The sequence below is a fragment of the Callorhinus ursinus genome, unplaced genomic scaffold (assembly GCF_003265705.2).
Source record: "Callorhinus ursinus isolate GAN/ISIS: 27379988/994484 unplaced genomic scaffold, GSC_fseal_2.0 scaffold71, whole genome shotgun sequence".
Taxonomy (NCBI): Eukaryota; Metazoa; Chordata; class Mammalia; order Carnivora; family Otariidae; genus Callorhinus; species Callorhinus ursinus.
In genome coordinates this window covers 1,520,192-1,547,330 of record NW_027397133.1, presented here as the reverse complement: position 1 = coordinate 1,547,330, position 27,139 = coordinate 1,520,192, and the positions used below count along the sequence as shown (strand labels likewise).

At 57.4% G+C, this 27,139-nt stretch overlaps 2 protein-coding genes across 5 annotated transcripts in view; one reads left to right on the top strand and one right to left on the bottom strand.

The window, feature by feature from the left end:
• AP2A1 (adaptor related protein complex 2 subunit alpha 1) overlaps positions 1 to 21,923 on the top strand; it is a 30,111-nt gene extending 8,188 nt beyond the window's left edge. The window contains exons 2-24 of one of the 3 annotated variants that reach the window (XM_073886692.1): positions 3,029 to 3,097; positions 3,405 to 3,547; positions 3,696 to 3,889; positions 9,904 to 10,033; positions 10,463 to 10,564; positions 11,991 to 12,099; positions 15,316 to 15,466; positions 15,800 to 15,968; positions 16,100 to 16,237; positions 16,387 to 16,569; positions 17,062 to 17,159; positions 17,403 to 17,634; positions 17,742 to 17,909; positions 17,990 to 18,153; positions 18,482 to 18,547; positions 18,889 to 18,945; positions 19,053 to 19,135; positions 19,255 to 19,355; positions 20,531 to 20,652; positions 20,744 to 20,860; positions 20,959 to 21,028; positions 21,247 to 21,381; positions 21,713 to 21,923. In XM_073886692.1, coding sequence (XP_073742793.1) covers positions 3,029 to 3,097; positions 3,405 to 3,547; positions 3,696 to 3,889; positions 9,904 to 10,033; positions 10,463 to 10,564; positions 11,991 to 12,099; positions 15,316 to 15,466; positions 15,800 to 15,968; positions 16,100 to 16,237; positions 16,387 to 16,569; positions 17,062 to 17,159; positions 17,403 to 17,634; positions 17,742 to 17,909; positions 17,990 to 18,153; positions 18,482 to 18,547; positions 18,889 to 18,945; positions 19,053 to 19,135; positions 19,255 to 19,355; positions 20,531 to 20,652; positions 20,744 to 20,860; positions 20,959 to 21,028; positions 21,247 to 21,381; positions 21,713 to 21,790 — 2,879 coding nt within the window. In that variant the 3' untranslated portion in view covers positions 21,791 to 21,923. The other 2 variants (XM_073886693.1, XM_025849660.2) reach the window with 2 other exon arrangements.
• Positions 21,924 to 21,935: 12 nt separating this feature from the next.
• Positions 21,936 to 26,428, bottom strand: FUZ (fuzzy planar cell polarity protein). 2 transcript variants are annotated; one of them, XM_025849662.2, is made up of 11 exons: positions 26,088 to 26,427; positions 25,704 to 25,825; positions 25,330 to 25,414; positions 25,143 to 25,211; positions 24,843 to 24,947; positions 23,877 to 24,074; positions 23,651 to 23,746; positions 23,212 to 23,318; positions 23,072 to 23,136; positions 22,914 to 22,988; positions 21,936 to 22,412 (listed from the first exon to the last, which is right to left on the bottom strand). In XM_025849662.2, the coding sequence occupies exons 1-11, from the start codon at positions 26,196 to 26,198 to the stop codon at positions 22,189 to 22,191; spliced, it is 1,257 nt and encodes a 418-aa protein (XP_025705447.1). In that variant the 5' UTR covers positions 26,199 to 26,427; the 3' UTR covers positions 21,936 to 22,188. The 2 variants fall into 2 exon arrangements, with proteins under 2 accessions (XP_025705447.1, XP_073742795.1); XM_073886694.1 differs by lacking the exon at positions 24,843 to 24,947 and having other exon boundaries at positions 26,088 to 26,428.
• Between the last annotated feature and the right edge of the window lie 711 nt (positions 26,429 to 27,139).

Here is a 27,139-nt window from a genome sequence, read left to right as displayed (position 1 = left end):
TTAGTTTGCCTGCATCTTGAAGCTTTTAATGTGGTTTAAACGAAATCCAGAGAGTGCTCTAGCCTCAAATTCAGTTGCTGTTCAAATGTCTGTCTCTCTGCAATGAAGTTTAAGCAGGTGCTATGGTCCATTTGTAATAGAGGATTTTTTTTTTGGTCTGGTCCCTACACAACAGTTTTAAGGCGAGCGCTTGAAGCAGTTGTGGTCATCCTCAGGAATAGACCAGAGCGTGCCCACTGGTTCCCAGGGCCCGCCTTGCACCCTTGCCTGTCCTGGGCTGGCCCCCAGAGGGAGGCACTGCCATGTCCCATGTCCCAACCCCCACCCCACCCCACCCCCGCCACCACCCTCACCCAGGCCGTCCTCAGCAGTGTGGCTTCCTTCTGGTCGCCCTCACCCGGTGAACTGCTCCTGAACCCTCCTCACCTTTCAGAGCCCTCCTCAAATGTCCCCTCCTCCTGGCAGCCACCACCGAGGCCCCCGTAGCCTGTCTCTGTGCATCTCACTCAGGTGTGGGGACAGGGCTCATTGCCTGTACCTTCTCAGGCCAGGAACCCCTGGGGGCAGATCAGAAGTGCTGGGTTGGCATGGATTCTGGGTGCCCAGCGTCACCCCCACTAGGGCCTGGCCCATGGGGCTTGGGAAATGTGTCATTAATAAAAGATCAGGTGGCCTCTGGGGCCACACAGGCCCATTCAAGCTCATCCCTGAGGAACTGGCCCTTCCTGGCCTGGGTCCCAGAGACCCTCCCCCACCCTCATCCCCGGGCGCTCCACCCCCTGCCTGAGGATGGAGAGCTGGTCACTCTGCACACTCTGCACAGGCCCCTGTTCACATCTTCCTGCCTTTTCTGAGCTTGGCACTTGGTAGGCCCTTGGAATATGGACTTGCTACCCAGAAAAGTGGCAAATGGTGGCCCTGCCCTCTAGGGGCTCCTTGTGTGATCTGGGGGACAGGGGCAGACCCCGACACCCACAGCAGGTGCTCTGCTGGAGGGGACACACACCACGTGGGAACCACATGTGTGGTTTTAACTTTAACCGTAGCCACATTGTTTGTAAATGGAGAAAGCAACTGGAAAACTTAAACATGTTTCCATAATCTAATACACCAAAATGTTGTCGTTTCGACACGTCATCAGTGTTTTTAAGTTTTCGATGAGATATTTTACGTTCTTTTTTTCCCCTCCTTGGTTTTCCAAATCCAACGTGTCTTTGCCGCCTAAACCCCATCTCAGTTCGGGGCAGCCATATTTCAGGTGCTCCAGAGCTGGCTGGCTGGTGGCTGCTGTATCGGACAGTGCAGCTCAGGGCCCGCTTGGCACCGGTCAGAAGGTACTAATCAGAGGGGGCTTCCTGGAGGAGAAGCTTGTGGCAGCTTCCCTGGAAGTTGGGAGTTGGAGGTGAGGCAGGATTTCTAAAGACGAGGAGAGCTCATACCGTCGCCTGTTTGCTCATTTGTTCATTGCACACGGCCTCCCAGGTGCCTGGCCACATGCTCGGGGATGCAGGTGACACGGCCATGGGTCTGAGCAGGCCTCTGCCCTTCAGATGACCAGACGTTTCTTAAGCACTTGCTGTATGCCAGGCACTGTGCTAGAAGCTCCCTTGTGATGCTTATAATCTGAAGTGGGAGCCAAGGTTGGACAGTAAATTAAATAAAATAGTTACAGGGTGTGAAATGTACCAGGGAGGACTTTTTTTTTTTTTCTTTTAATGGTGGAAACAAGTATAAGGCATTGGCTCGAAAGAACTGGTCAGAAAAGGCCTCTTGGAGGAGGTGACAAGAGCTGAGACCCAAGTGACAAGGAGATAACTTGAGAAATGGGCCCAGGCGGAGGCTGCAGCACCTGCGAGGCCCTCCCTGAGTTAGGAAGGAACGCGGAGTGTCCGTGGTGGTGGTGGAGGCCAGGGGGCCAGAGCACACAGTAATGTAGGGAGAGGGGGGTGATGGTGGGGTGGCCAGGGCAGGGCCAGAGGGCTTGGTAGCCATGGTGTGGGCTCCCCCCCAACAGGGAGGTGGAGAGGTCGGAAAAGAGGCCGCTGCAGTGTTCTGGGTGAGAAGGTTGCCGTGATGGTCCCGGTGTTCTGAAGGTCAGGCCGAGGGGACATGGGGGCGGCCGGAGTGAGGGGGTGGAGCGCCCGGGGTTCTGTTTGGACGAGAGTGAGCCGGTCAAGGACGAGATGGTGAAGTCGGGCTCCAGGGGAAGTGGGGGGCGTGGGGAGGGACACAGCAAGCTGTGAGGGTGCCTGAGACCTGGTCACCTTCCAGTCAGATCGCCCTGGCGGAGGTGTCTGGGCATCAAGGAGCACCGGGGGCCCAGGACCCGGCCCGTGCGGTCAGGGAAATCCCTCTAGACTCATCCCTTAAGTAGATCTTGTCAGAAGTGTAGGAATGTCGCAGATGAGTTCGGGAGAGGTTGGCAGCCAGGAGATGGAAGAAGTGGGTCTGTGGGCCTAGCGGCCGAGGACTGAAGGATGTAAGGAGGGATAGGAAGAGAGGGGGCGAGTTCACCCAAAGGTCTGGCCTGGCGACTTCATAACACTGGAGAGGGTCAGTGGGGATGTGTAGGGGTGAGAGTCCTGGGGGACAGCTAGAAGGCAGCTGAGCTCTTCCTTCCTGCCTCCCTCCCTCCCTCCCTCCCTCCCTTGACACATATTTCTTGCCAGGCCAGTTCTGGGGGCTGGTGGTGGAGGCGTAACCAGAGCTGTGGGTGGAGACAGGAGCCCCCAGGGCCAGTACAGTTCAGGGACCACAGTGAGAGGAGGAAGGAGGGAGCAAGTCAGGGATCACCTCATAGTGTGTGCCAGCCATCTCTGGGTTGGAAAGACCAATGAGCCATGGTTGTCACCTCTGTGAAGCTCCCAGCTAGAGATGGGGCCCAGGCTTGGCCTCAGCCCCAGGGCCCAGGGCCCCAGGGTGGAGGGAGTATGCCCTTCCAGCTGGGAGAGGCCTTGCCAAGGAAAGACAGCACAGGTAGTTCAACTGTCTGGGACCCTGATCACCTGCCCCGCCTTCTCCTCCCCAGGTAAGAGCAAAGAGGCAGAGATTAAGAGAATCAACAAGGAACTGGCCAATATCCGCTCGAAGTTCAAAGGTAGGCTGGGGGCCTGGAGTCCTGGGTCAGAGGGAGGAGGGGCTGGGGGCCTGGACCCCTGGGTCTGAGGGAGGAGGGGCTGGGGGCCTGGACCCCTGGGTCTGAGGGAGGAGGGGCTGGGGGCCTGGACTCCTGGGTCTGAGGGAGGAGGGGCTGGGGGCCTGGACTCCTGGGTCTGAGGGAGGAGGAACTGGTGGCCTGGGTCCCTGGGTCTGAGGGAGGAGGGGCTGGGAACTGGGATACTTGAGACTTAGAGGTATGATCCTTCCTCATTCTGTCTCCCCTTTCCTCCTTCCTCTGGCCCTAGGGGACAAAGCCTTGGATGGCTACAGTAAGAAAAAATATGTGTGTAAACTGCTGTTCATCTTCCTGCTTGGCCACGACATTGACTTTGGGCACATGGAGGCCGTGAACCTGCTCAGCTCCAACAAGTACACGGAGAAGCAGATAGTGAGTCTGGGGCGGAAGGGCCGGGGGCCTGTACTCCTGGGTCTGAGGGAGGATGGGGCTGGAAGTACAGACTCCAGGGTGGGAGGATTGGGGCCTACGACCCATTAACCACAAGGCTCCCAGCCCCCTAACCTCCTTTCTCACCCAGGGTTACCTCTTCATCTCGGTTCTGGTGAACTCAAACTCCGAGCTGATCCGGCTCATCAACAATGCCATCAAGAACGACCTGGCCAGCCGCAACCCGACCTTCATGTGCCTGGCCCTGCACTGCATCGCCAATGTGGGCAGCCGTGAGATGGGCGAGGCCTTTGCTGCTGACATCCCACGCATCCTGGTGGCTGGGTGAGGCACTGGCGACCCAGGTGGGGTGGGGTTTGGGATGGAATAGACAAGGCCTAGCCAAGTGCGAGGGTCAGAAGATTGCGTCACCTGCCCAAGGTCTGTAGCCAGGACATGGGGATAATACGGGGCTTAGATTCTGTTGGCAGCCCTGTGGTTCTTTCTCCTCTCTCCGACCCGACTCAGTGGTGTGACGCAGCCCCCAAAAGATTAACTGACCTTGAAGATCTAGTATAAAAGAGGTGATAACCATAAGTTCTGGCAACAGCCCTCTGGAACTTCTGCATCTCGAGTCATTCACTCAAACATTTGTTGAGCATCAGTTGTGTGCAAAGTGTTGTGCTGATTGCTAGGAATATAGTCATGACCAGAAATGGACGTGGTCATCGTCTTGCCAAGCATTCATGGTCCAGAGTGGGAAATAAACATTGACTGAGTAATTGCAGGGTGAAATATGCAGTTCCTCTTGGAACCATGACGTGGGGCACAGGAGCCCATAAGGACATTTAGTTGGATGCCTGACCTAGTCTGGGGGATCAGGGAGAGCTTCCAAGAGGAAGTGGCATCAGGCTGAGACCTGGGTGAGGAGGAGTCGTTGGCTGTGGAGAGGGCAAAGGCATGGAAGGCACTGGGGCCAGCCTGTGTGATCACCCTGAGGCAGGAGGTCACTCATCAAATATTTTTTGAGTACCTGCAGTGTGCTGGGCACTCTCATGGGTTTGGGGAGGCAGGAAAGAGAAGCAAGGACTGTTGTGCCCACCGTCAGGAAGCTTACATCTTACAGGAAGCTTACATGAGAGGATACCCAAAGAGCAAACATATACATAAAAAGTAAGATGAGTTCAGATACGAATAAATGCTATGAAGAAAACAAAACTGGGTAGTGGGGGGCAACGGGGTGAGAGGTGGTAGAGGCTACTTAAATACACTCATCAGGGAGGGTCTCTCCAAGAAGGTGACTTGTAATTGAGACTGGAATGATGAGAAGATAGTTATTTTAAAATGTTGGAGAGTGTCCCAAGCAAAAGGAGCAACAAGTGCAAAGGCCCTGAGGCATGAGCTTTCTATATTCAAGGAAACAAGAGATACTCTGTGGCTGGAAGGCAGTGAACAAGAGACAGAGTAAGGGGAGTTTGGATTTTATCGTAGTTGAAATGGGAGGAGTTGGTGTGTTTTAAGTAGGCACGTGACATGATTGGCTTTGTATTATTTATTTATTTATTTTTAAAGATTTTATTTATTTATTTAATTGACAGAGGGGGAACACAAGCAGGGGAAGTGAGAGAGGGAGAAGCAGGCTTCCTGCCAAGCAGGGAGCCTGATCCGGGGCTCGATCCGAGGACCCTGGGATCATGACCTGAGCTGAAGGCAGTCGCTTAACCGGCTGAGCCACCCAGGCGCCCTGGCTTTGTATTTTTAAAAGATCACTCAGCTTGGTATGGGAGAAGGCATGACTTATATTTCTGGCAACATGGTGGACTAGATTCCTGACTAATGCTCTCACTGAAACCTAACAATATAGGATAAAAGAGGAAAGAAAGTATTCTTCAGTGTATTCATGAGCTAGTGAGAGAATTAGGAGCATACAGGCTGCAAGCTAAGAGGGGCCTGGCACCTGGGGAGATGGGCAGAGGGCCAAAGCCAGATTTTGCTTAGAGGGTGAACCTAGATATTGGTTTGGGGGCCCTGCAGCCTCTGGGAACAGGATACAAAGCTTGTCTGAGGAGAGGCTCCAGAAACCACACTCCAAAGTGAGGGTGACCTAGAAATAAATCCCCTTGGGGACTATAAGCAAAATTACCTGTTTCAAACCTTGGCACAGAGCAGCAGCCCACACACTGGTTTTCAGCCTGATTTTTCCCTACCTGGGTTAATCTACAAATTCTTTTTTTTTTTTTTTGAAGATTTTATTTATTTATTTGACAGAGAGATAGAGGAGCACAAGCAGAGGGAATGGCAGAGGGAGAAGCAGGCTCTGCACTGAGCAGGGAGTCCGATGCGGGACTCGATCCCAGGACCCTGGGATCATGACCTGAGCCGGAGGCAGACGCTTAACCATCTGAGCCACCCAGGCGCCCTAATCTACAAATTCTTAAGCCAAACTTTAGTTGAAAGTGATTTAAGCTAGTAGTAGCCCAGTGCCTGACAGAAGCAAAGAAGCCTTTTCTGGAGAAGCCTGCCTTCACCACAGATGAAGCTCTAAGTTACATGAGTAACGCTCAGTCAAAAATCACTAAACACAGGCCACACAACACCATGAGGGAGAACCAGCAGAAAGGAAACTGAACGTAACAGTTGAATTGGAATATTCATATATGATGTAAAATAAATATGTTTAATATGTTTCAGTAACTGAGAAAACTTAAAAATAGAAGTGTAAGCAGATTTGAAAAAGAAGTGGAGAAATTTATTTAAGCGGTCGGCTTAGCAGCAGGATAGACAGAGCCAAAGCAGAGTTAGTAAACAGGAGGCAGAACTGAAGAAAGGAAGGAGAATGCAGCCCAGAGAAACAGAGATGGAACATTCCAAGAGAGATTAAGAGTCATGGAAGATGGAGAAGGTCTAACGTAACGCTATTTAGAGCTTTAGAGGGACGCCTGGCTGGCTCAGTCAGTAGGATGGGCGACTCTTGATCTCAGGGTCGTGAGTTCAAGTCCCATTTTGGGTGTAGGGATTACTCAAAAAACTTTTTAGAGCTCTAGGAAGAGAGAATGTGACAGAGGCGTTGTGTGAACGGATAACGCCTGAGAATATTCCAGAACCAATGAAAGAGGCTGATCCTCGGGATCAAGTAGCTCAGGTAGAACTGGAGACTGGGGTGGGGGTGGCGCCAGGGAGACCACTGAGACGTCCACTGCCGTCCAGCTCAGAGCTGACAGTGGCTGGGACCAGGGTTGTAGCCGTAGAGGTCGTCACTGGGTACGTTTCAGGAGAGGAGCCGACGGGACAGATTACAGGGCGTGGGAGAGCAAGAGAGGGTGAGCTCGAATGGGCGGATGATGAAGCCTGGGGAGAAGCCGGCAAGTGAGAGGCACGCCCTGAGCCAGGTTTGGCCACGCTGGATATGAGGTGCCTGGTGGACTTGTGGGCAGAAACGTCCAGTAGGCGGCTGGACGGCAGGGCGTTGGGGCCGCAGAGGGAGTGTGGGAGAGACGGGCACAGAGTGCTAAAAATAGAACTCGAGCCACACACACCCTCCACAGTTCTGGTCGCCACATCAGACAGAGTAAAAACAAACGGGTGAAACTTCTTTTAATATTTTAATTTAACCCGGTCCATCTAAAATATTTTCATTTTGACACTGGATCAACGTGAAAATTGTCCAGTGATTGTTCATGTCATCACCACATGTGAGTGTAACGTACACACACGTTATCTCTCAGTTTGGATTGGCCTCGAGTCCCGCGTCCAGTAGCCATGTGTGGCTGGGGCCACCGTACGGGACAGCGTGGGATGGATGGTAATAAAGCCGCAGCCGGAGGAAGTCCCTCGGGGAAGACATGAGAAGGGATGAGAAGTGACCTGAGGCTAAGCCGCGGGGTGGCCCAGGGTGTCCAGGTCTGGCCAGGGAGAGATGGGAGGGAAATGCAGAGTGGGCTGTGGCTCGGAACCCGAAGAAACTCTGAGGACAGAGTGGTCAGTCGTGGCAAAGCTGCCGGCCACCCTGAGCAGGGAGAAGCCAAGAAGGAGGCCAGTGTGACAGACTCATCTGAGCAGAGGTGACACCCAGTTTCACACCAGGGAATGGATGCTGAGGGCTTGTGCCCTGCCAGAATCGGGGGCCAGGCTGGGGTTGTCTGAGCGCTCTGCTGGCCTCTCTCGACACCTGAAACTTGGCCTTGATGGTGACTGGGGCACAGAGCAATATATATTCTTTTTAGGTAGATTTTTTTTTTTTAATTATGATAAAATTCACATGACATCAAGTTCACTGTGTCAACAGTTTACAGTGTACAATTCAGTGGTCTTTAGTATATTCACAGTGTTGTGCAGCCACCACCACTAATCACCCCAAAAAGAAGCCCATACTCATTAGTAGCTCACTCCCCATTGCCTTTCCCTCTAGCTCCAGACAGCCACTCATCCGCTTTGTGTTTCGTCAGGTTTTGCCTATTCTGGACATTACAGATAAATGGAAGCATGCGATACGTGGCCTTTTGTGTCTGGCTTTTCACTCGGCATCATGTTTTCGAGGTTCTTCCATGTTGTATGGAGCTGTACTTCTGTCCTTTTTTATGGCCTGGTAATAATATTCTGCTGTCTGGAGGGACTGTGTTTTAGTTATCCACTCATCAGAAAGGTTCCTTTTGACTCTTGTGAATGATGTACAAATACATCGTGTGAACTTTGTTTTCAGTTCTTATGGGTAGATGCCTGTGCGTGGAATTGCTGGGTCATGTGGTATCACAGATTTTTTTTTTTTTTTAAAGAAAGGAAGTAGTTGAATTCCCCCGTCCCGTCCCCCACATCATCTCCATCTTCCCCTCCCTCCCCGTGCCCTGCATTCGATGGTCATTATTCCCACGTACCTCCCTGTCCTTTTGTACCTGGGCACACGCCCTGCGTTCCGTAGTTTCAAGCTTTACCTAAATAGTTGCACAGTCTCTGGTTAAGTTAACCAAGGTGATAAATAGCCCTTATTCCTCCATTTGGTGTACGGTGGGCGTTTCCTCACCCATAGCTGGAGGTGATGGTAGGGGTCACCTCCCTCGAGGGCTGGAGAAACACCTAGAACAGAGCACGGCCCGGGGTCAGGACTCGTGCCATGAGCTGTGACGATGGTGAAGACCATTAATGCAGCACCATTCCGCTGGTCTCGGACAGACCTTCCACTCGTTTTGGTTTTAAGTTGATGACGGTCAGTCAGCAAACGTTCTCGCACCGTCACCTTCAACACGCACGCCTGCCCACCCCCAGGGTGGGTGTCCAGGAGCAGCCTCGCCGGGCTTGGTCCACATCACTCTCAGTGGCACGCCAACCCGGGGTAGCCCCGCTCCTCTTCTGAGGGCCTGTCCCCGCATCTCCTCGAGGGCGGCTGTATGCGAGGCCTGGCTGGCTTGTGTCTGCCTGGCTGGCGGGAGGAAACAGCACTGCCTTGTCGCGGCTCCCCCCGCAGCATGCCCCACCAGTCAGGACCTCAAACCCACGCGTCTGGCCCCGGTTCCTCGGTTTGTCGTGAAGAGATCAATGAGTTCGTCCCGGAGGGTGCCTGGCTCAGTGCTGGTGCCTTTCCTGCTGTCACCCCAGCGTTGGTGCTTCCCTGCTCGTCGCCGGCAGTGGCTCCATCTCCCCCTGGGTAAAAGCAGGGCCGTCGCCATGGCCCTCGATGCCCAGCATGGTCTGGCCCCCTGTCCCCCTGCCCAATCTCCCGGCTTCTCCCCTCCACTGCTCGCTCATTCACGGCAGCCACACACGGGCCCGTGGCCGCCTCGGGGCCTCCACACAGGCTGTGCCTTCTCCCTGGGATGTTTCGGGCAGAGATTTTTGGGGTTTTCTCATTAAACTCAGTTTTCCATTCACCTGCCACCTCATCAGAGAGGCCTTCTTGCAAAACAGCGTTCCTAGTGCTCCTTGCACCTGCGCTCATTGGCACCATAGCACTGAAGCCGGACAGGGTCTGGTGTGTGTGCTGGGTTATGGGCTGCCTGGCTAGAAGGTAAGCTCTGTGAGGACAGACATTTGGACCAGTCTGTCCACCCCTCTATCCACGGCGCCTCCAGCAGAGCCTGCTGCCCAGAGGCGCTCAGGAAAGTGCTTGGTAAATGAATGAAGGTGCACAGGCAGGCTTGACATTTTGTGTAGTTCTGCCAGTCACCCAAAGGTTACTGAGATGGAACCCATTTTGCAGATTAAAAAACCTGAGGCTTGGTGGGTGATGAGGCAGACTGGATCCCTGGTCCCTCTGGCTCTCTCCACCTGCTGCTAGCCGCCCTTCCTGGGAGGAGTGGTAGAGGAGGGAAGGTCTCTGTGGGGCTGGGGTCGCGCTGACCTCCCCCCACCCAATTGTGTCGCCACAGGGACAGCATGGACAGCGTGAAACAGAGCGCGGCCCTGTGCCTACTACGGCTGTACAAGGCCTCACCCGACTTAGTGCCCATGGGCGAGTGGACGGCCCGGGTGGTGCACCTGCTCAACGACCAGCACATGGTGAGCCCTGGGCCTGGCGCCCAGAGACCCCGGGCTGCTGCCTCCCAGAGCCACCCCCACCAATTCACCCAGAGACCCTTCTGCCTTGGACGCTCATGTGGAAGCCCAGGGAGTGTCCCACCCCCGCCCTGATTCCCACCTGGATGCCCAGGGCCCCCCACCTCTGTCCCTGCCTTTATTCAGGCACCTAGAGATCTTTGGCCCGTGTCCCCGGTGTCCCTGTCCCCCCCCCCAAGTATCCAGAAACCCCCATGTCCCCCCCTGATTCCCCCCCCCAGCCCCGACTGCCCAGGGATCGTGTCCGTTGTCCCCAACACCCATCACCCACCCAGCCCTTGAGTCTCTGCTTTCAGATCTGCAGCCTGGACACTTGTCTCCAGGCTGACCCTCCCCCCACAGCCCTGACCCGCCACTTGTCTGCCTCTGCAGGGTGTGGTCACGGCCGCTGTCAGTCTCATCACCTGTCTCTGCAAGAAGAACCCGGACGACTTCAAGACGTGCATCTCCCTGGCTGTGTCTCGCCTGAGCCGGGTGGGTGTGGTCTTGTCATAGGCTGTGGGAGATGGCCCTGGCATCTCTGTCCCCTGGAACGCCTCCCTGGTCCCCCTCACTCTCCTTCAGAGGCAGCCCCACACAGTGGTTATGAACTCAGCCTCTGAGCTGGGCTCATCCTGGCTCTGCCACTTCCTGGCTGTGTGGCCCCAGACAAGTGGCTTCACTTCTCTGGGCCTCACTGACGCCATCTGTTCAATGGGGGCGATGCCAGTGCCCAGCTCACAGCGTAGCTGCCGGCAATCAGTCTGTATAATGTCAGTATGGGCCTGGGTGTCATGAGCACCCAGCAGGTGAGAGGGGCTGTCCTGATCTCCTCCCCCTTACCTCACTGTCTCTTGCTTCCTCCTGCATTCCCTGCTGTTCCTCCTGCGCCTCTTTCTCAAACCTTTCCCTTCTGTCCTTCCTTCTGCTCCTCTTACCACCTTCGCCCCTTGGGAACAAACCCTGAGGCCGCCTGTGTACCAGGCTCTGGGGACACAGATGAGTCAGACCTGAGCCCTCCAGGAGCTCCCTGTCCTGTTCGGGGGGAGGGAGATGCGGCAGGGCAGGCCGACTGGCAAAGCTTTTCATAAAACGGATGATCTGGGATGTCACGGAGGTAGTACGGGGCATTGTAGACCCCAAAGGAGGCACTTACCCCAGCCTGGAAGTCTAGGAAGGCTTCCTGGGAGAGGTGATTCCTGAATGGAGACTCGGAGTGAGTATAAACACTTCCTGGGAGGGTCAGGAGAGGCCTGGATTCGCAAGCAAAAAGAACAAACCCCAGCTCATTCAGTCGCTTTGTCGTCCATTCACCATACAGCTGAATGCTCCTGCGTGCCGGGCTGGTCGGGGAGACGCGGACAGGGACCCTGGGGGCCGGCACACGCCATCGTGGCCATGGTACATGGGAATGCTTCCTGGAGGAGGGATTCCCCAGCTTCAGCAGGAGTTTTGCATAAGGAAAAAAGTCCCGCGCACTCCTGCTAAGTCCCCACCTCTTTCCCGAGCCTTTCTTATGTCCGATCTTGCACTAGGCCTGGGAACCCCGAAAAGGGTCAGAGCCAGTTCCTAACCCCTGAGCTGCTTCCAGCTGTGGGGGGACCACTACAGCGACACAAGTCTGCAGTGAGCTGGTGTGATCTGTGTTCTGTGGAGGAGCCCAGAGCGTTGCGAGGCTCCTGTTTGGAGTAAGGGGCTCACAGGAGGGACTCGGGTTGGCAGAGACTTCCCCTCCTGACAGCAGCGTTACATGCAAAAGTCGGGAGCCCTGGCTTAGGTCGCTCGCTGTGTGCTCCAGGCCTCCTCACTCCCCTCCCCGGGCCTCAGATTCCTGCACGCCTTTCGGAATACAGTGTGGCTCTGCCCTGCCCCTGCCCCGTGCCCTTCCCTGTCCATGCCTCACCCCCTCTTCCGCCCCCAGATCGTCTCCTCGGCCTCCACCGACCTCCAGGACTACACCTACTACTTCGTCCCGGCGCCCTGGCTCTCGGTGAAACTCTTGCGACTGTTACAGTGCTACCCACCGCCAGGTACCGCCGAGCCCACCCGGCCCGGGGCCTGGGGCCTGTCAGGGTTTCTGTGAGGCTGTAGGTGTTGGGGGGCAGTGCAAACAATCAGACAGATCATCGTGCTTCATGGATCTGCTGTGGGCCAGGGTCCCTGTGAAGCCACGCTTGTGTTTGCTCCAGCCCTGTAACATAGGGGCTTTTGTCACACCTGCCTTACAGACGACAAAACCAAGGCTGGGGGAGGGGAGGTCCTTGCCCAGGGTCCCCGAGATCCCCAGCAGATCAAGGGATGATTCCAGGCTGTGCTGTTTGAATGAGCATAGCTCTGTGCGAGATTTTCATGACCTTATTGCTCAAGGTCACAGCCATTCGTGGGGATGATGAGCCTAGCGTGAGGCAGGTAACACACCGGGGGTGTCTGTGCCCTCCCGCCAGGGCTAGTGAGGGGGAGCCATCCCTGTAATATGCAGACAGGGAGCCTGAGGCTTGGAGATGAGACGTCACGTTTCCAGGCCCAGGCAGCGACTAAGAGATGGAGCCTGATGCCAGCATCTGGCTCCAAGTCCCTCCCTCTACCCCATAGGCCCGGGCTCCCCCTGAGCTCCCATTTCCTCAGCCGTCTGACCTCACAGAGCAGTTTGGAGGGACCCCGTGCTGAGGTGCTCAGCGCACAGTAGGTGATTGATAAACCAGCTCCCCTCAAGTTCAGCCAGGGTACCGAGCACCTGCTGTGGTCAGGGACTGAGGTGTGGCCCTGAGTGTTCACAGGCACCTGTGCATGAGTGTGTGTGTGTGCACACGTGCATATCTGTGAACGCATGACTGCGTGTGCACGTCTGTGTGTGCACGTGTGCCAGTGTGTGTGCACGTGCACACACTAATGGACTGTATAATGGAAGTGACACCAGAGGCCCTTCCCAGCCTGTGAAAGCCAGCGGTGAATTTTGTCTCGTGGCCTTGGGAAAGCCTTGTTCCCCTTCTGGGCCTCTTTCTTATCCTGTAGGGAGGAGCTCAGGCACATCTCTAAGCTCACCTCCATCCCAGGAGTCCCGCCTCATCATTTTGGGTTGTGCCCAGAGCAGGCACCTCGCCTACTCTCAGCCTCTGCGTCAGGAATTATAGCTGTGGCCCCGAGCAAACAGTGCTGGCCCAGCGAGGCCACCTCCGATTTATCTACGAGAAATTTTTCCGATGCTGTATGATGAAAAATTCTCTAACGCCCAGACAAGTAGAGCGCACCCATCATCCAGACTTCACATTTTGCTGTGCATGCATGCTCTCAGTTTGCTTTTTTTCTGAAGTATTTAAAAATGAGTTAGAGACATCATGATGTTTTCATCTTTGAATACCTTGTTGCACATTTCTAAAAACTATGGGCGCTTTTATTCACAGCAGCAATTCTGTGGTCATGCTTGAAGCTCACAACAGCTCCCCAGTGGTCTCAAAGATCCACTGTGGATTTTCCTAATTAGCCCTGAAATACTCACAGGCTGTTCAGACTGGGATCCAATCAAGATACAAGTATTTTTTTAATGTTTTTTTTTTTAAAGATTTATTTGCTTATTTTAGAGGGAGCAGGGGGAGGGGCAGAAGGAGAGAGAGAGAGAGAGAGAGAAGCCGACTCCCTGCTGAGTGCGGACCCCAATGCAGGGCTCGATATCATGACCCCGAGACCATGACCTGAGCTGAAATCAAGAGGCAAACGCCTAACCAACTGAGCCATCCAGGCACCCCTCAAGATACAAGTATTGAGGGAGGCTTGGCTGGCTCAGTCAGTGGAGCACCCATCTCTTGATCTCAGGGTCATGGGTTTGATCCCCACATTGGGCACAGAGATTACTTAAAAATTAAAGAAAAAAGAAGAAGAAAAAGAAAGATACAAGTGTCGAATTTAATTATTTCTCATAAAGCTCTGTCTTAATCTGGAAGAATTGCCCCTTTATTCTGTGCCATTGGCTTTCACCCCACCTTTTTGTTTTTTAAAGATTTTATTTATTTATTTTGACAGAGAGAGAGAGGGACAGTGAGAGAGGGAACACAAGCAGGGGGAGTGGGAGAGGGAGAAGCAGGCTTCCCGCCGAGCAGGGAGCCCGATGCGGGGCTCGATCCCAGGACCCTGGGACCATGACCCGAGCCGAAGGCAGACGCTTAACGACTGAGCCACCCAGGCGCCCCTCACCCCACCTTTTTATTATGAAAAATTTCAAACAGATCACTTGCAAGAACAGTGTCATGAACACACAAGGCCCCTGAGACCCCGCGGAGACCATGAGTGCTGCTCTTGGCACCCCAGTTGGCTTGCTGTCTCAGACACACACTTACTTGCTCACTTACTTGACATAAGTTGCAGACATCATAATGCTCCGCCCACCTAAAATACACCCACACACATTTCATGAGACGCAAGAATACTGCACAAAACCATAGTGCCCTTGTCACACCTGAGAAGAGTCAAGATGACAGTGTCATCTGCTGTCCAGGCACCGTCCACACCCCGCTCACTGTCCACAGCTTTATTTTTATGGCTTAAACAAAATACAGTACAATTGAGGGCCACGACTTAGATTTCATTATGTCTTTGTCCCTTTTGGGGGGTCTGGAATAGTCCTCCCAACCCCCCACCCCACTACCTGTTTTTGAAGAAACTGGAACAGTTTGGCGTTACAAGCGTGTCCCGTATTCTGGATTTGGCTCAGAGCTGCCTTGTGTCCTGTAGTTTATCCCTCTACCCCGAGAGCCGCCTGATACATCCGGGTGTGACATTTTCCTCTAGAACACTTGACAGCCTTTCTAGGCACATGTTGTTACCTCGCACCCCACGGAATGGCAGTTATTGGTGTTGGTGTGAGCCCCTGGTTGGCGCGTATCTGTCTCAGGTGCTCAGACTGCTCCTTGGGGAGACCCAGGTTTCACAGCGTCTCTGGGGAAGGTTTCTTTGCTCTGTAAGACACCTAAAGGGTATCAGTGCTGCAGAAGGGGAAACTGAGGCTCACAGGTGGGAGTCAGCACTGAGCAGGACAAGAGCCGAGGTCTGGAGTGTTCTCTTCTCTTGGCCTGCTGCCACCTCCCCCGGTCCCCGAGAGACCGAGGATGAGCTTGAAGGATCAGAGACCCCAGCCCACAGCTGCAGGGCCCACACTTCCTGTGGAAGATGAGAGCCCTGGGGTGGCCCCTTGCCCCGCACATGGGCAGGGCTGACAGAGAGCTTATCCTGGAACATGCCCTCCATTTCCCCAGAGGATGCTGCCGTGAAGGGGCGGCTGGTGGAGTGTCTGGAGACCGTGCTCAACAAGGCCCAGGAGCCCCCCAAGTCCAAGAAGGTCCAGCACTCCAACGCCAAGAATGCCATCCTCTTCGAGACCATCAGCCTCATCATCCACTACGACAGGTGCCTGCCTTGGGGGGGCGCTGGGGCCTGGGGACCTGGACTCCTGCATCCTAGGAGAATAGTGCTGGGAATCGTGACTGCGAGATAGGAGGACAATGAAGCTGTGAACTGTTACCTCCCCAGAGTGGTGCTGGACCCCTCCTGGAAAAAGCAGAATTCCCGACTCTCTTCACTTGGGCCCAGCGGCCCAGATGTCTGGGTGGCCAGGAATGGTCGTGACGGGAATGGAGGGCAAGAGTTAAGACCCAGGTCGTGAAGGTGGTGTGGGATGGGTCAGCTGGGCCCACGTCCTCCACCTTCTCACGTCCCCCCGTTTCTGCTGCTTGTTGGCAGTGAGCCCAACCTCCTGGTGCGGGCCTGTAACCAGCTGGGCCAGTTCCTGCAGCACCGGGAGACCAACCTGCGCTACCTGGCCCTGGAGAGCATGTGCACGCTGGCCAGCTCCGAGTTCTCCCACGAGGCGGTCAAGACCCACATCGACACTGTCATCAACGCCCTCAAGGTATGCCACGTTGGAGCCTGCCCCAGGCCAGGCGCTGTACGCTGGCCTGTGTCTCTGCTCCCTCAGAGAGGTGCAGGGCTCAGAGGCCATTGCAGAGCCTAGGACATACTGCATCTGCTCTCCTCCCTCAGACGGAGCGGGACGTCAGTGTACGACAGCGGGCTGCTGACCTCCTCTATGCCATGTGTGATCGGAGCAACGCCAAGCAGATCGTGTCAGAAATGCTTCGGTACCTGGAGACGGCTGACTATGCCATCCGTGAAGAGATTGTAAGTTCCGGGAGGAGCTGAGCACCTGGACTTCTGGGTCTGAGGGAGGAGGGGCTGGGGGCCGAGCCTCGTGGGGTCTCCAGATGGGGACGGTGGTGAGCCCAGATCTGGTTATTTCAGTTTGACTGTCCTCCCTCCCCGGCTGGCAGGTTCTGAAGGTGGCCATCCTGGCCGAGAAGTACGCAGTAGACTATAGCTGGTACGTGGACACCATCCTCAACCTCATCCGCATTGCGGGCGACTACGTGAGCGAGGAGGTGTGGTACCGTGTGCTGCAGATCGTCACCAACCGTGATGACGTCCAGGGCTACGCTGCCAAGACCGTCTTTGAGGTCAGCACCCCCACTTCACCCCCACAGTGGGACAATGAGGCAGAGCCAGGACAGCTGGGGCTGTGGGGCCAGCCCACTGTGGCCACCGTCCTGCTCCCTCCTCCTCAGAGCAGTGCCTTGGCCTCCCTGGGCCACCAAGGGACCCGGGGGCCGGGTCCTCACAGGCCAGCGTGAGGGTCAGCAGGCCGTGGGTGTGGGCCATCCAGTGCGTAGTCACTGATCTGCCTGTCCCGGTGGTTTCCCACTCCTTCTGCCCCAGGAAAGGGGGCCTCGTGCCGCCAATTTTACCACCTGTGTGAGCAGAGGCCAGTCACTTGACTGGTCCGTGCCTGAGTTTCCCCACCTATTATTCCACCCACATCATAGCGTTCATGAGAGTTCCACAGGTTAATGGGCGTCACAGGCTTAGCCCTGCACCTGGCACCCCTGAGCAATCCTAAGTCAGGGCGCACCGCTCCCTGCTGCCCTCACCCGCCCTGTCCCTGCCTCCAGGCGCTCCAGGCCCCCGCCTGCCATGAGAACATGGTGAAGGTCGGCGGCTACATCCTCGGGGAGTTTGGGAATCTGATTGCTGGGGACCCCCGCTCCAGGTGAGGCGGTAAACACATGCACTTCTGAAGGGTGCGGGGCTGGTGGTGACGGGGCCCCCCGGGGATCCTCTCAGCCCCTCACACAACCATCCAGTTGTTGCAAGACAACGCAGCTCCCAGGAGCCTCCAGGAGCTCCTAGGACAGAGCATTGCAACGGCCACCGCCCTGGGTGGCCTCTGCCGGGGTGGCACTCCCGGGAGGAGGCAGGGGAGCCACATGCTGATGCCCCCCGCCCTCCCCAGCCCCCCGGTGCAGTTCTCTCTGCTGCACTCCAAGTTCCACCTGTGCAGCGTGGCCACCCGGGCCCTGCTGCTGTCCACCTACATCAAGTTCATCAACCTCTTCCCGGAGACCAAGGCCACCATCCAGGGCGTGCTGCGGGCCGGCTCCCAGCTGCGCAACGCTGACGTGGAGCTGCAGCAGCGCGCCGTCGAGTACCTCACGCTCAGCTCAGTGGCCAGCACGGATGTCCTGGTCAGCGCTGCGGCCCCCGCGTGCCCCTCCTCCACCCCTGCACCTTGGCCACCCTCTCCCCTGCCACCAAGCTGCCCCCGACCTGCTCTCGCCCTCTGACCCCACAGGCCACAGTGCTGGAGGAGATGCCGCCCTTCCCGGAGCGAGAGTCGTCCATCCTGGCCAAGCTGAAGCGCAAGAAGGGGCCCGGGGCCGGCAGCGCCCTGGATGATGGCCGGAGGGACCCCAGCAGCAATGACATCAATGGGGGCGTGGAGCCCACCCCTAGCACTGTGGTGAGTCCCAGGGGCTGGGCCATCGGGGCTGGGGCTGCTGGGTGCTGCCCCTTCTCACCTCCCCCTGCACCTCCCTGCAGTCGACGCCCTCGCCCTCTGCCGACCTCCTGGGGCTGCGGGCAGCCCCTCCCCCAGCCGCGCCCCCAGCGACCTCGGGTGCAGGGAACCTCCTGGTGGATGTCTTCTCCGACGGCCCGGCTGCGCAGCCCAGCCTGGGGCCCACCCCCGAGGAGGCCTTCCTCAGGTACCGCCGGCCCGGGCCCCTGGGCTGACCCTTTTCCATCTGCCCCCTCACAGCCCCCTCCTCCCTCCCTGTCCCTGTGCCTCTGTCGCCGTGGCTGCCACTTCCCCTGGCCTCCTCTCTCCCTCTGGCCACTCTGGACTCTTGGCTGACCCTGGCCACCCTGTGTTGTCCTTCCCCCATCGCCATGTCTCAGCCTGCTTTTCCTTCTCTCTTTCCCTCCTCCCTCTTTCTCTCCCCCCCCCCCCCCCCCCGCCCTCTGCTGCCTCTCTGGGATTGGCTGCCTGCCACGCCTGTCTTCTCTTGTCTGCTCTGGGATTGGATGGCCCAGCGAGCTGGAGCCGCCTGCCCCTGAGAGCCCCATGGCTTTGCTGGCTGACCCAGCTCCAGCTGCTGAGTAAGGGGTGGCCTCAGGGTTGGGGGGGGCAGATCTGTGTCCCCAGGGAGGGTTAGGGGACTTCAAGCTCTTATCAAGGGGTTCTTGACGAGCTGCAGAGGCAAAGATTTGGAGGGGAGTGAAAGTCGGGGCCCCTCTGACATGGGGCAGGGGTGGTGGCACACACCAGGGTCCTGTTCCCATTACAGGCAGTCGCCAGTCTGATTCTGGGGTTCTTTGTGGGAATCTGGGTCTGTGGATTCTGGGGTTCTGTCCTTTGAGGGGTTACTGTCTTCCACCTTTAGCTTGGGTCTTCTCTAGCCCCCCAACTTCTTCCCATCTCACTGCTTTCCCCACTGCAGCCCAGGTCCTGAGGACATCGGGCCGCCCATCCCAGAAGCCGATGAGCTGCTGAATAAGTGAGTCATGGGAAAGATCAGGGAGGGAATGGGGACAGGTGGCGAGCACCGAGACGGGCCCAGACAGGCACCCCGGGCATCCTGAGCTCCCTGCCGCCCCCACCCAGGTTCGTGTGCAAGAATAATGGGGTCCTGTTTGAGAACCAGCTGTTGCAGATTGGAGTCAAGTCGGAGTTCCGGCAGAACTTGGGTGCGTCCAGAGGGGGGTGGTGTGGGGATAGGGTTTCGGGGACACCTGGGTTTGGGTGGCATCTGGAGAGGAGGTTGAAGGAAGTCAGACGGAGCCCTGCCCTTCCCCACCCTCTGCAGGCCGCATGTATCTCTTCTATGGCAACAAGACGTCCGTGCAGTTCCAGAACTTCTCACCCACTGTCGTCCACCCTGGAGACCTCCAGACTCATATCCTCCCGGCCTGGCCCAGCCCCCTCGCCCGAGCCCTGACCCTCCCGGTCTGCCTTCCTGGCCACTGGGATGCAGATGGACCCAGGTCCAGACCCCTGTTCAGTCTTCTTGAGAACCTGCGTTACTTGTTTGAGATACAGTGTCGTCTGTGAGACAGGGGTGGGCCTCTTCTCCCCAGGACAGCCTGAGGACAGTGAGGTGATGGGATAGGTGTGCCTCAGTTTGTCCCTGTCAGGCCTCTTCCGTGCCCTGACCTTGCCCTCCCACTGGGCTTCACACCCACGATTCCAGTGCCTTCTGCATTCAAGAGCCAGGCCTGCAGGTCTGGATGCTGAGCAGGGCCTTCTGTGTGATCTGAGCCAGTCACTTGGCCTCTCTGAGCCTTCCTGTTCCCTGTCTGAAGTGTAGACCCTCTTCCCTCTTATAGCATTGTTGTGAAGGTCAGTGTAGTTGGAAAACTCTGGAAGGGTGGCTGGCATAGAGGAAGGTGTCAGTTCTCCTTTCCCTGTCATTTCACGCCCACAAAATGATAGGGGCTAGGCCCCAAAGCTTTGAGGACCTTTTCAGTTCTCGGCCTCCTTCAGCCAGCCTTCATCAACATCTGCAGAACCCTAGGCGGGCTCAGCTCTGTGCTGGGCATGGGTGGGGGACAGGGGCGGGAGATGCCTAAGACCCCATCCTTGCCAACTTGAAGGTAGATGTGGTAACGCTGCCGCCATTTTTGGTGCCCTGACCATGTGCCAGACACACGGACAAGTGAGCGTGCTGAATTATTTCACTGAATGCTGAGGACACTGTGTCCATTTTGCAGCTGAGGCTAAGAGGTAAAGTAGCTTGCCCAGAGTCCCCGAGGTGGTAAGATCCAGGATTCAAACTCGAGTCAGCCATCCCAGCCCCGGAAGGGCTTCTGCCCTAATATGGTGCGACATGTGCCATAATGGAGGTCCCTGAGCCCACCATGAAAGGCCAGAGTAGGCACCCGGGGGGGGGTGGCCGGAGGTCTCACTTAAGAAGGGCTTTGAAGTTTGGGCCTTGCAGGATGCGCCCGGGATGGCAGGCCCGGCTCCTCAGTGGCCTGCAGGCTGGGGTTCGGAACCAGCCAGGGGGTTCATGGCCACAACCGCGGCGGGGGGTAGCGGGGGCGCCGCCTCGTTCTGGCTTCCTTGACCCCCGGCGGCTACAGCTAGCAGTGCAGACCAAGCGCGTGGCCGCACAGGTGGACGGCGGGGCGCAGGTGCAGCAGGTGCTCAACATCGAGTGTCTGCGGGACTTCCTGACGCCCCCGCTCCTGTCCGTGCGCTTCCGGTGAGTCGGGCGGGGCCCTGCCCAGCGGCCGCGGTCTCCTAAATGGGGGCCGGGCTCTGATGGAGCCTCCTTGCTCCCGCCCCCATGCCAGGTACGGGGGCGCCCCCCAGTCCCTCACCCTGAAGCTCCCGGTGACCATCAACAAGTTCTTCCAGCCCACGGAGATGGCGGCCCAGGATTTCTTCCAGCGTTGGAAGCAGCTGAGCCTGTGAGCAGCGAGGGGGGCTGAGCCGCAGCTGCGCTTGGGGGGGGGGTGGTGGCGCGGGGCCCTCCAAGCACCTGACCCGAACCTTTCCCCACCTCCAGCCCCCAACAGGAGGCGCAGAAAATCTTCAAAGCCAACCACCCCATGGATGCAGAAGTCACTAAGGCAAAAGTGAGTGACCACTGGGTGAGACAGGAGAGGGGCCCCTGGACTCCCAGCCCAGGCCGACCTATCCCTAACTGGGGTTTGGGGAGCGGTACCCATTGTTCCGTGCCTCTGCTTTCCCATCTGTAAAAGGGGAACCGCAAGGGTTTCGGGGGAACCCCGGTTTGCTACTGCCCGGTGGCTCCCAGATCTGGCACCCTCTGACGGCTGCCCTTCTTCCCCAGCTCCTGGGGTTTGGCTCTGCTCTCCTGGACAATGTGGACCCCAACCCTGAGAACTTTGTGGGGGCTGGAATCATCCAGACTAAAGCCCTGCAGGTGGGCTGTCTGCTCCGGCTGGAGCCCAACGCCCAGGCTCAGGTGAGTGGTGGTCTGGGAGGCGCCCCTGAGACTGACAGGTTACCCCCTGCCTCAGTGTGTTCCTTTTTAATCCTGCCCTTCTGCTCTTTGTCCCCGTGTTCTCTGTCTACTGTCTTCCTCGCCACATCCTTGCCACCCTTCTGGGTGGGTCTCACTTTTACCCTTCACCCTTTCCCTCCTGTGTTGTTTTTATTCCTGCCTCTTGTCCCCTCCATCACCTTTCTGATCCCTTTCTCCCTTTTTCTCCTTTATCTCCCTGTATCATCCTCTCCCGGGCTCTCTGTCCGCTCTGCCTCCTCCCTGAGTCTGCACCGCCATGTCCCCCTCCCAGATGTACCGGCTGACCCTGCGCACCAGCAAGGAACCCGTCTCCCGTCACCTGTGTGAGCTGCTGGCCCAGCAGTTCTGAGCCCTGGACTCTGCCCCCCGGGGATGTGGCCGGCGCCGGGCAGCCCCTAGGACTGAGGCAGCTTTGGTGGATGGGGCAGCGAGGGGACCTCCACTGGTGACAGGGAAGACCCCAGGGGTGGGGGGACGCCTGGAACCTTCCTCCGGCCTTTTGTATTTTTATTTTTGTTCATCTGCTGCTGTTTACATTCTGGGGGGTAAGGGGGAGCCCCCTCCCTCCCTTTCCCCCTTAAGCACAGAGGGGAGAGGGGCCAGGGAAGTGGGCGCCTCCTCCCCCCCCCCCCCCCCCCCCCGTAGCCCCCCCTGCCCCCTCCCCATCCAGGGGCTGTGTATTATTGTGAGCGAATAAACAGAGAGACGCTAAGAGCTGTGTGTGTGGGACCGGCTCACGGCCAGGGGTCAGAGGAGTGGGGTGAGGGCATGCAGAGTGTGGGTGGCCAAGCCCCGCAGCGCGTGGGTGGGACTCTGGGCGGACAGCAGTAGCAGCCGCCGGGGCCCCGACTGCAGAGCCACCAGCCGCCATCCTGTGCCTGGCTCCTCGGGCCCGGACACCAGGTAGCAGGCTCTCGGCACCTGGCTCCTCTGGGCCGCATCCTCCACCTTCTCCTCTGGTGACCCCGGCTCTGGAGGAAGGACAGGAAGGGCCAAGGTGACCAGTGGGGCCCAGACAACTAGAATGCCAACCTGCAGGAGCAACACCACACCCCGGGCCTAAGTCTGACTCCTTGACGGGCAAGGGCCTCATGGCTCCAGCTGGCTGTCAGTTGCCTGAAGGAGGACATGGACCTTCTCCCCCTTCTTCCCAGCCAGCCTCCATCCCCCCCCCCCCTCCTGGGGATGCTCTTTGCAGCCCTGGACAGTCCGCTTAGCAACACAGATCACAGACACGCAGGTATGCTGACCAGGTACTCCAGGCACAGCCCTTGGAACCCCACTTTACATGGGGGAGGTGGAGTCACGCAGCTAGGAGGGGCTAGTCCTCTGGCCCTCCTTTGTCTCCTTAGGGCCTCAACTTTTCCTTCCTCATCTAGGCTCTGTGGAACAACCCCCATCAGTGTGGATGCCCCCGTCCTCCCTTGTGTGAGCGGAGACTCAGTGTCCTAGAGTGCGCAAAGGGGGCACACCTGGTGGGAAGTGTGAGGCGGTGACCAAGGTGTAGAAGGCGCGCAGGAGGCGCCGACGGTGCTCAGGAGAAGGCTCTGGTGGGGGGGGGGGAAGAGAGGTTGACAGAGAGCCCTTCCTGGGCCCAAGCTCCTCCCGGCCTCACCCTCCTCTCAGTCACCTTGATCCGCAGAGGGCTCCACCGTGAAGAGGCAACGTTTCAGTTCCAGGTGGAGAAGCAGCAGCCTGTGAGAAGGGGGCTGTCATGGCCAGGGCAGAGGGGATGAGGACCCCCAACCCACACCCCCGTCCAAGCCCTACCCGAGGATGTCCATGTGCAGGGGGAAGCCAGCGGGCAGCGCTCGGGGTCCCAGCGGCACGCAGGCCCGCAGCGGGTCTAGCACTGGCTGCCACCAGCGGTCCAAAAGCTGAGGCGAGGCCGGTGGGCGAGGTCAGGGGCGGGTACCAGGGAAGGGGGCGTGGCCAGGGAGGAGAGGAGGGGCCCACGAGGGCGGGAGACCGAGGGGACCAAGAAAAGGGAGAAGCCTGGAAGGATGGAATGAGAGCGGTAGAGGGACCGGGCTGGCGGGAAGGTGATTGGAACGCAGTCCGCGGGGGGCGGGCCCTGGTGGAGGGACGGGGCTGACGAGGGGCGGGCCAAGAGTGGAGAACGCCGGCAGGGCGGGGTGGTGTGAGAAGGGCCGCGGCTGGCGGGCAGAGGGTGTCACAGGGGAAAAGCGGGGACATGGGCCGGATTCACCTGTGGATCCAGCTGGCTGAGGGGAGGGCGCGGCCCGCAGAGCAGACACAGCTCCAAGCCCGGCAGCAGCGTCAGGGTCAGAAGCCGGTGCGGGACCTGAAGGGGGGCGCAGCATGGGCTGGCCGGAGCTCCGCCCCTTCCCACCGAAGCCCCGCCTCCTCGCGTCCCGGCCTCTAGGCCCTCGGCTCCCACCTGTCCCAGGCGCCCCGACGCCCCTCCAACTCACCGTGGGACTCCCGTGCGGCAGGTACACCGGGTAGTCTCGAGCGGCCTGAGGCGGCAGGGACCCCACCAGCCAGGGGAGCAGCACGGCCTCCGGCGTCCCCAGCCGCCACCAGCTCTCTGTTGCCGCCACCACCCGGCCCGACACGACCAGGCTGCCAAAGGCCGTGCCCGCCGCTTCGGCGAACCCAGAGAGGGCTTCCTGGGTCAGGAGACATGAGCAGGGGTTGGCAGTGACTTCCCAGGTGGGCGAGGAGTGTGAAGAGACGGGCGTACGATTCCAAGTTTGCCTAGTGGCATGCTCACGTGCCTCACCCTCCCCGGGCCTTCACCTTCACAGGCAGGTGCCATCCCCGAGTCACACTGTAAAGTTAAACAGGGAGGGTGGCCGCTCCCTAGCCTGACACGTGTTACTGAAGCTCATGATCACAACAGCCGCAGCTGCGGCTTATTGAATCCTACTGTGTGTCAAGTAGGCGCAATCAACCACCTACTCCAGCTGGGAGAGGTCAAGTCACCTGCTCCTAGTCACGTCATGAGAGGTGGCCACGCCAGGAGAATCAACAAGAGCAGTATTTAAGGAAAGATAGATGGAAATTCACCAGCAAAAGGAACAGCATGTGCCAAGCAAGGAAGTTGGGAAGTTGTTGGGGTTCCGGGGACCCCTGAGGCAGCCGGGTGAAGGTGGACTGTGGAGTTAGCAGAGGTCAGGGTGAGCATGTTGGTGGGCTTCAGATTCCACAGGTCCTCAAACCCCAGGCTGGGGGGACGGGAAGCCATGGGAGGGCTGTGAGCTGGAGAGGGGTGGGGGTCAGTTCTCGGGGTAGAAAGACCCTTCTGGGGCCAAGTGGGGGTTGGAATGGAAGCCCAAAGGAGGAGAAAAGGTCGAGGCAACAATCCAGGGGTGAGAGGATGAGGGCTGAGCCAGGGCCAGCGACAGGTTTAAGGGTTCCCAATGCATTCTCAGTACCTGCAGGAGAGACCCCTCGGGAGGAACCACGCAGTCCACACACTGGGTCAGGTCCCCGATGAGCTCAGAGTCCCCCAGGAAACTGTCAATGAGGCGGTAACTGGCCTAGCAGGGGGAGGAGGGAGGAGCTTAGGACCCAAGTGGGCCCCAGATCTGCTGCCTCCCCTTCAGAAAACTAGCCCAGCTGGGCCTGGCTCTAGGGTCAGTGACCAGGCTGCCCCAGGGGCTCCTGGGAACTGTAGTTTCCGAATATCAGTGACCTGGGAGCCTAACTTCCACGCTCACGTCCTGCAGCCTCACCCTCAACTCCTTCTTCAGTCTCTCTACGTTGCGGATATTGGTCAGTTCTTCGAGTCCTACAAGAAGAACCTAGAAGAACCAAGTAAGAGAGCCGGGGTTGGGTGTGGATCTGGACTCCTGGTGTGAGGGAGAAGGATGCTGAGAGCTCAGATTTCTGGGTTTGGGGAAGAGGGCTGGGGAGTCTCACCATGGCGCCAAACACCATCTGGAGTAGTCTCTCCAGCCTCAGCTCCGAGGTGCCCTCCTCAGATGACAGAACAATGAGGGTGATGCTGTGAGAAAGGAAGGTGAGAAGGAAGAATGAGTCCAGGCCAGGGAAACAGGGCCGTGAGGAGAGGAGAGTCTGCCCTTGATCCTGGACGCCAGCTACATCTTTGGCCAGCCAGCATAACCTGCTTCTCATACGGAGAAACGTAGGGATCGGAGAGGGTAACTGGCTTGTCGAGGATTCCACAGCCAAGTAAACAGCTGGCCGTGGAGAGCCGGTAGGCCTCAGGGTCATCTTCAACGGGGGCCGTCACCCTGGCCCTGGCCCTGCCCCAAAAGCTATAGCTTGGAGACCTGTCATGGAAGCTTTTCCACACCACGGTCGTATCCTCCGTCCTTGCAGAGCGCAGCTGCACCTCGAGATTCTGCCCAAACATGTGCACTCCATTGAGGGAACCGATGACAGAGAACGGGAGCTGGGGAAAAGTTGGGAACATTAGACAGGAGCCCCCAGTCCCCTCCACCTTGGAACCCAAATGTCCAGGGCCCCAGCGCCCTCCTCTTTCTATATCCCCTGGCCCCTCCTCCTCTGGGAACCAGGATTATTAGTCCAGTCATTGCACCCTTGGCCCTCTAAACTCAACTCTGAAACTTCTCCAGACCCTACTCCCTTGACGACCCAGAGTCCAAGGGCCTAGCCCATTTCTATTTTGAAGATCCAGGGGTCCAGGGCCCCACCTGCTGGCGGGCGGGGGCGCCGCCGCGGCTGCTTCTGCAGAATAAGGGGACTCCGCTGGAGGCCGCAAGGCAAAGCAGATGTACGGTGCCCTTTGTCCCCTCCTCGCCCATCTGGAACCCCTCCAGTCCCCTCGTGGGGGCGGTCAGTGACCACCTTGGAGTATGCCCGTAGTCACACTAAGTCGGGCGGCCGGGCGGCCGTCCGAAGCCGCCAGAGGGAGAGATGGGGAGCTGATTGGAAGAGAAGGAGATTTCCCGCCTTCTTCATCCAACTCAAACCCACCCTCAGTCTCTCTTCCAGCACCTCCCCAAACCCCATTAGGTTCTCTTCCGCCTCAACCGGAAGTCACCTGCCCCTAACAAGGATGGCGCCCATCGTACGTGTAAAGCTTCGTAGTTTCCCCCTCATGGTTCGATTCCATTTATTTAAAGAAGAGAATGAAGAGCCCGGCTTGCAAGTAGTGACCGCGCCAAGGCGTTGTCTAGCAAGCATCAGGTAGGCTAGGATGTTTTCCATTCTAAATTGATAAACAGCTGTGCCCCACTCAAAGATGGTGGCGGTGCCGAGACGTTGCCTAGCAACCACATTCCGTCTAATTTCCAGTCTAAGGCTGCAGAGAGCAGTGCCCCACTCCAAGATGGCCGCATGACGAATCCCGAGCAAAACCGAGAGAAATACCATCTCCCCCCTTCACCCTCGCGGGATGGTTTGGTCCGGCCAATGTTGCCTAGCAACCACCAAATGAGGTGGTTGTTTTTGTTATTAGAAAAAGAAAGATGAAATCCTTTATTTTCCAGAATCATTAAAAAAAAGGTTATTTCTGTAATTTATACATGTTACTGCAGCACGCTGAACGTGAAACTACTTCCCAAGCCCTTTCCCGAAATAAAAATTTGACAGCTTAACACAGAACATTCACACATTTTGACAAATATGATCACGGGTGCTAATGTTGTCTTCAAACTTTTTCTCATTAGACCAAATAAATATATGTTATTTTTTTAAAATGTCTTTTTGTAATCAACATCATGGATGTAACAAAATCGATTTA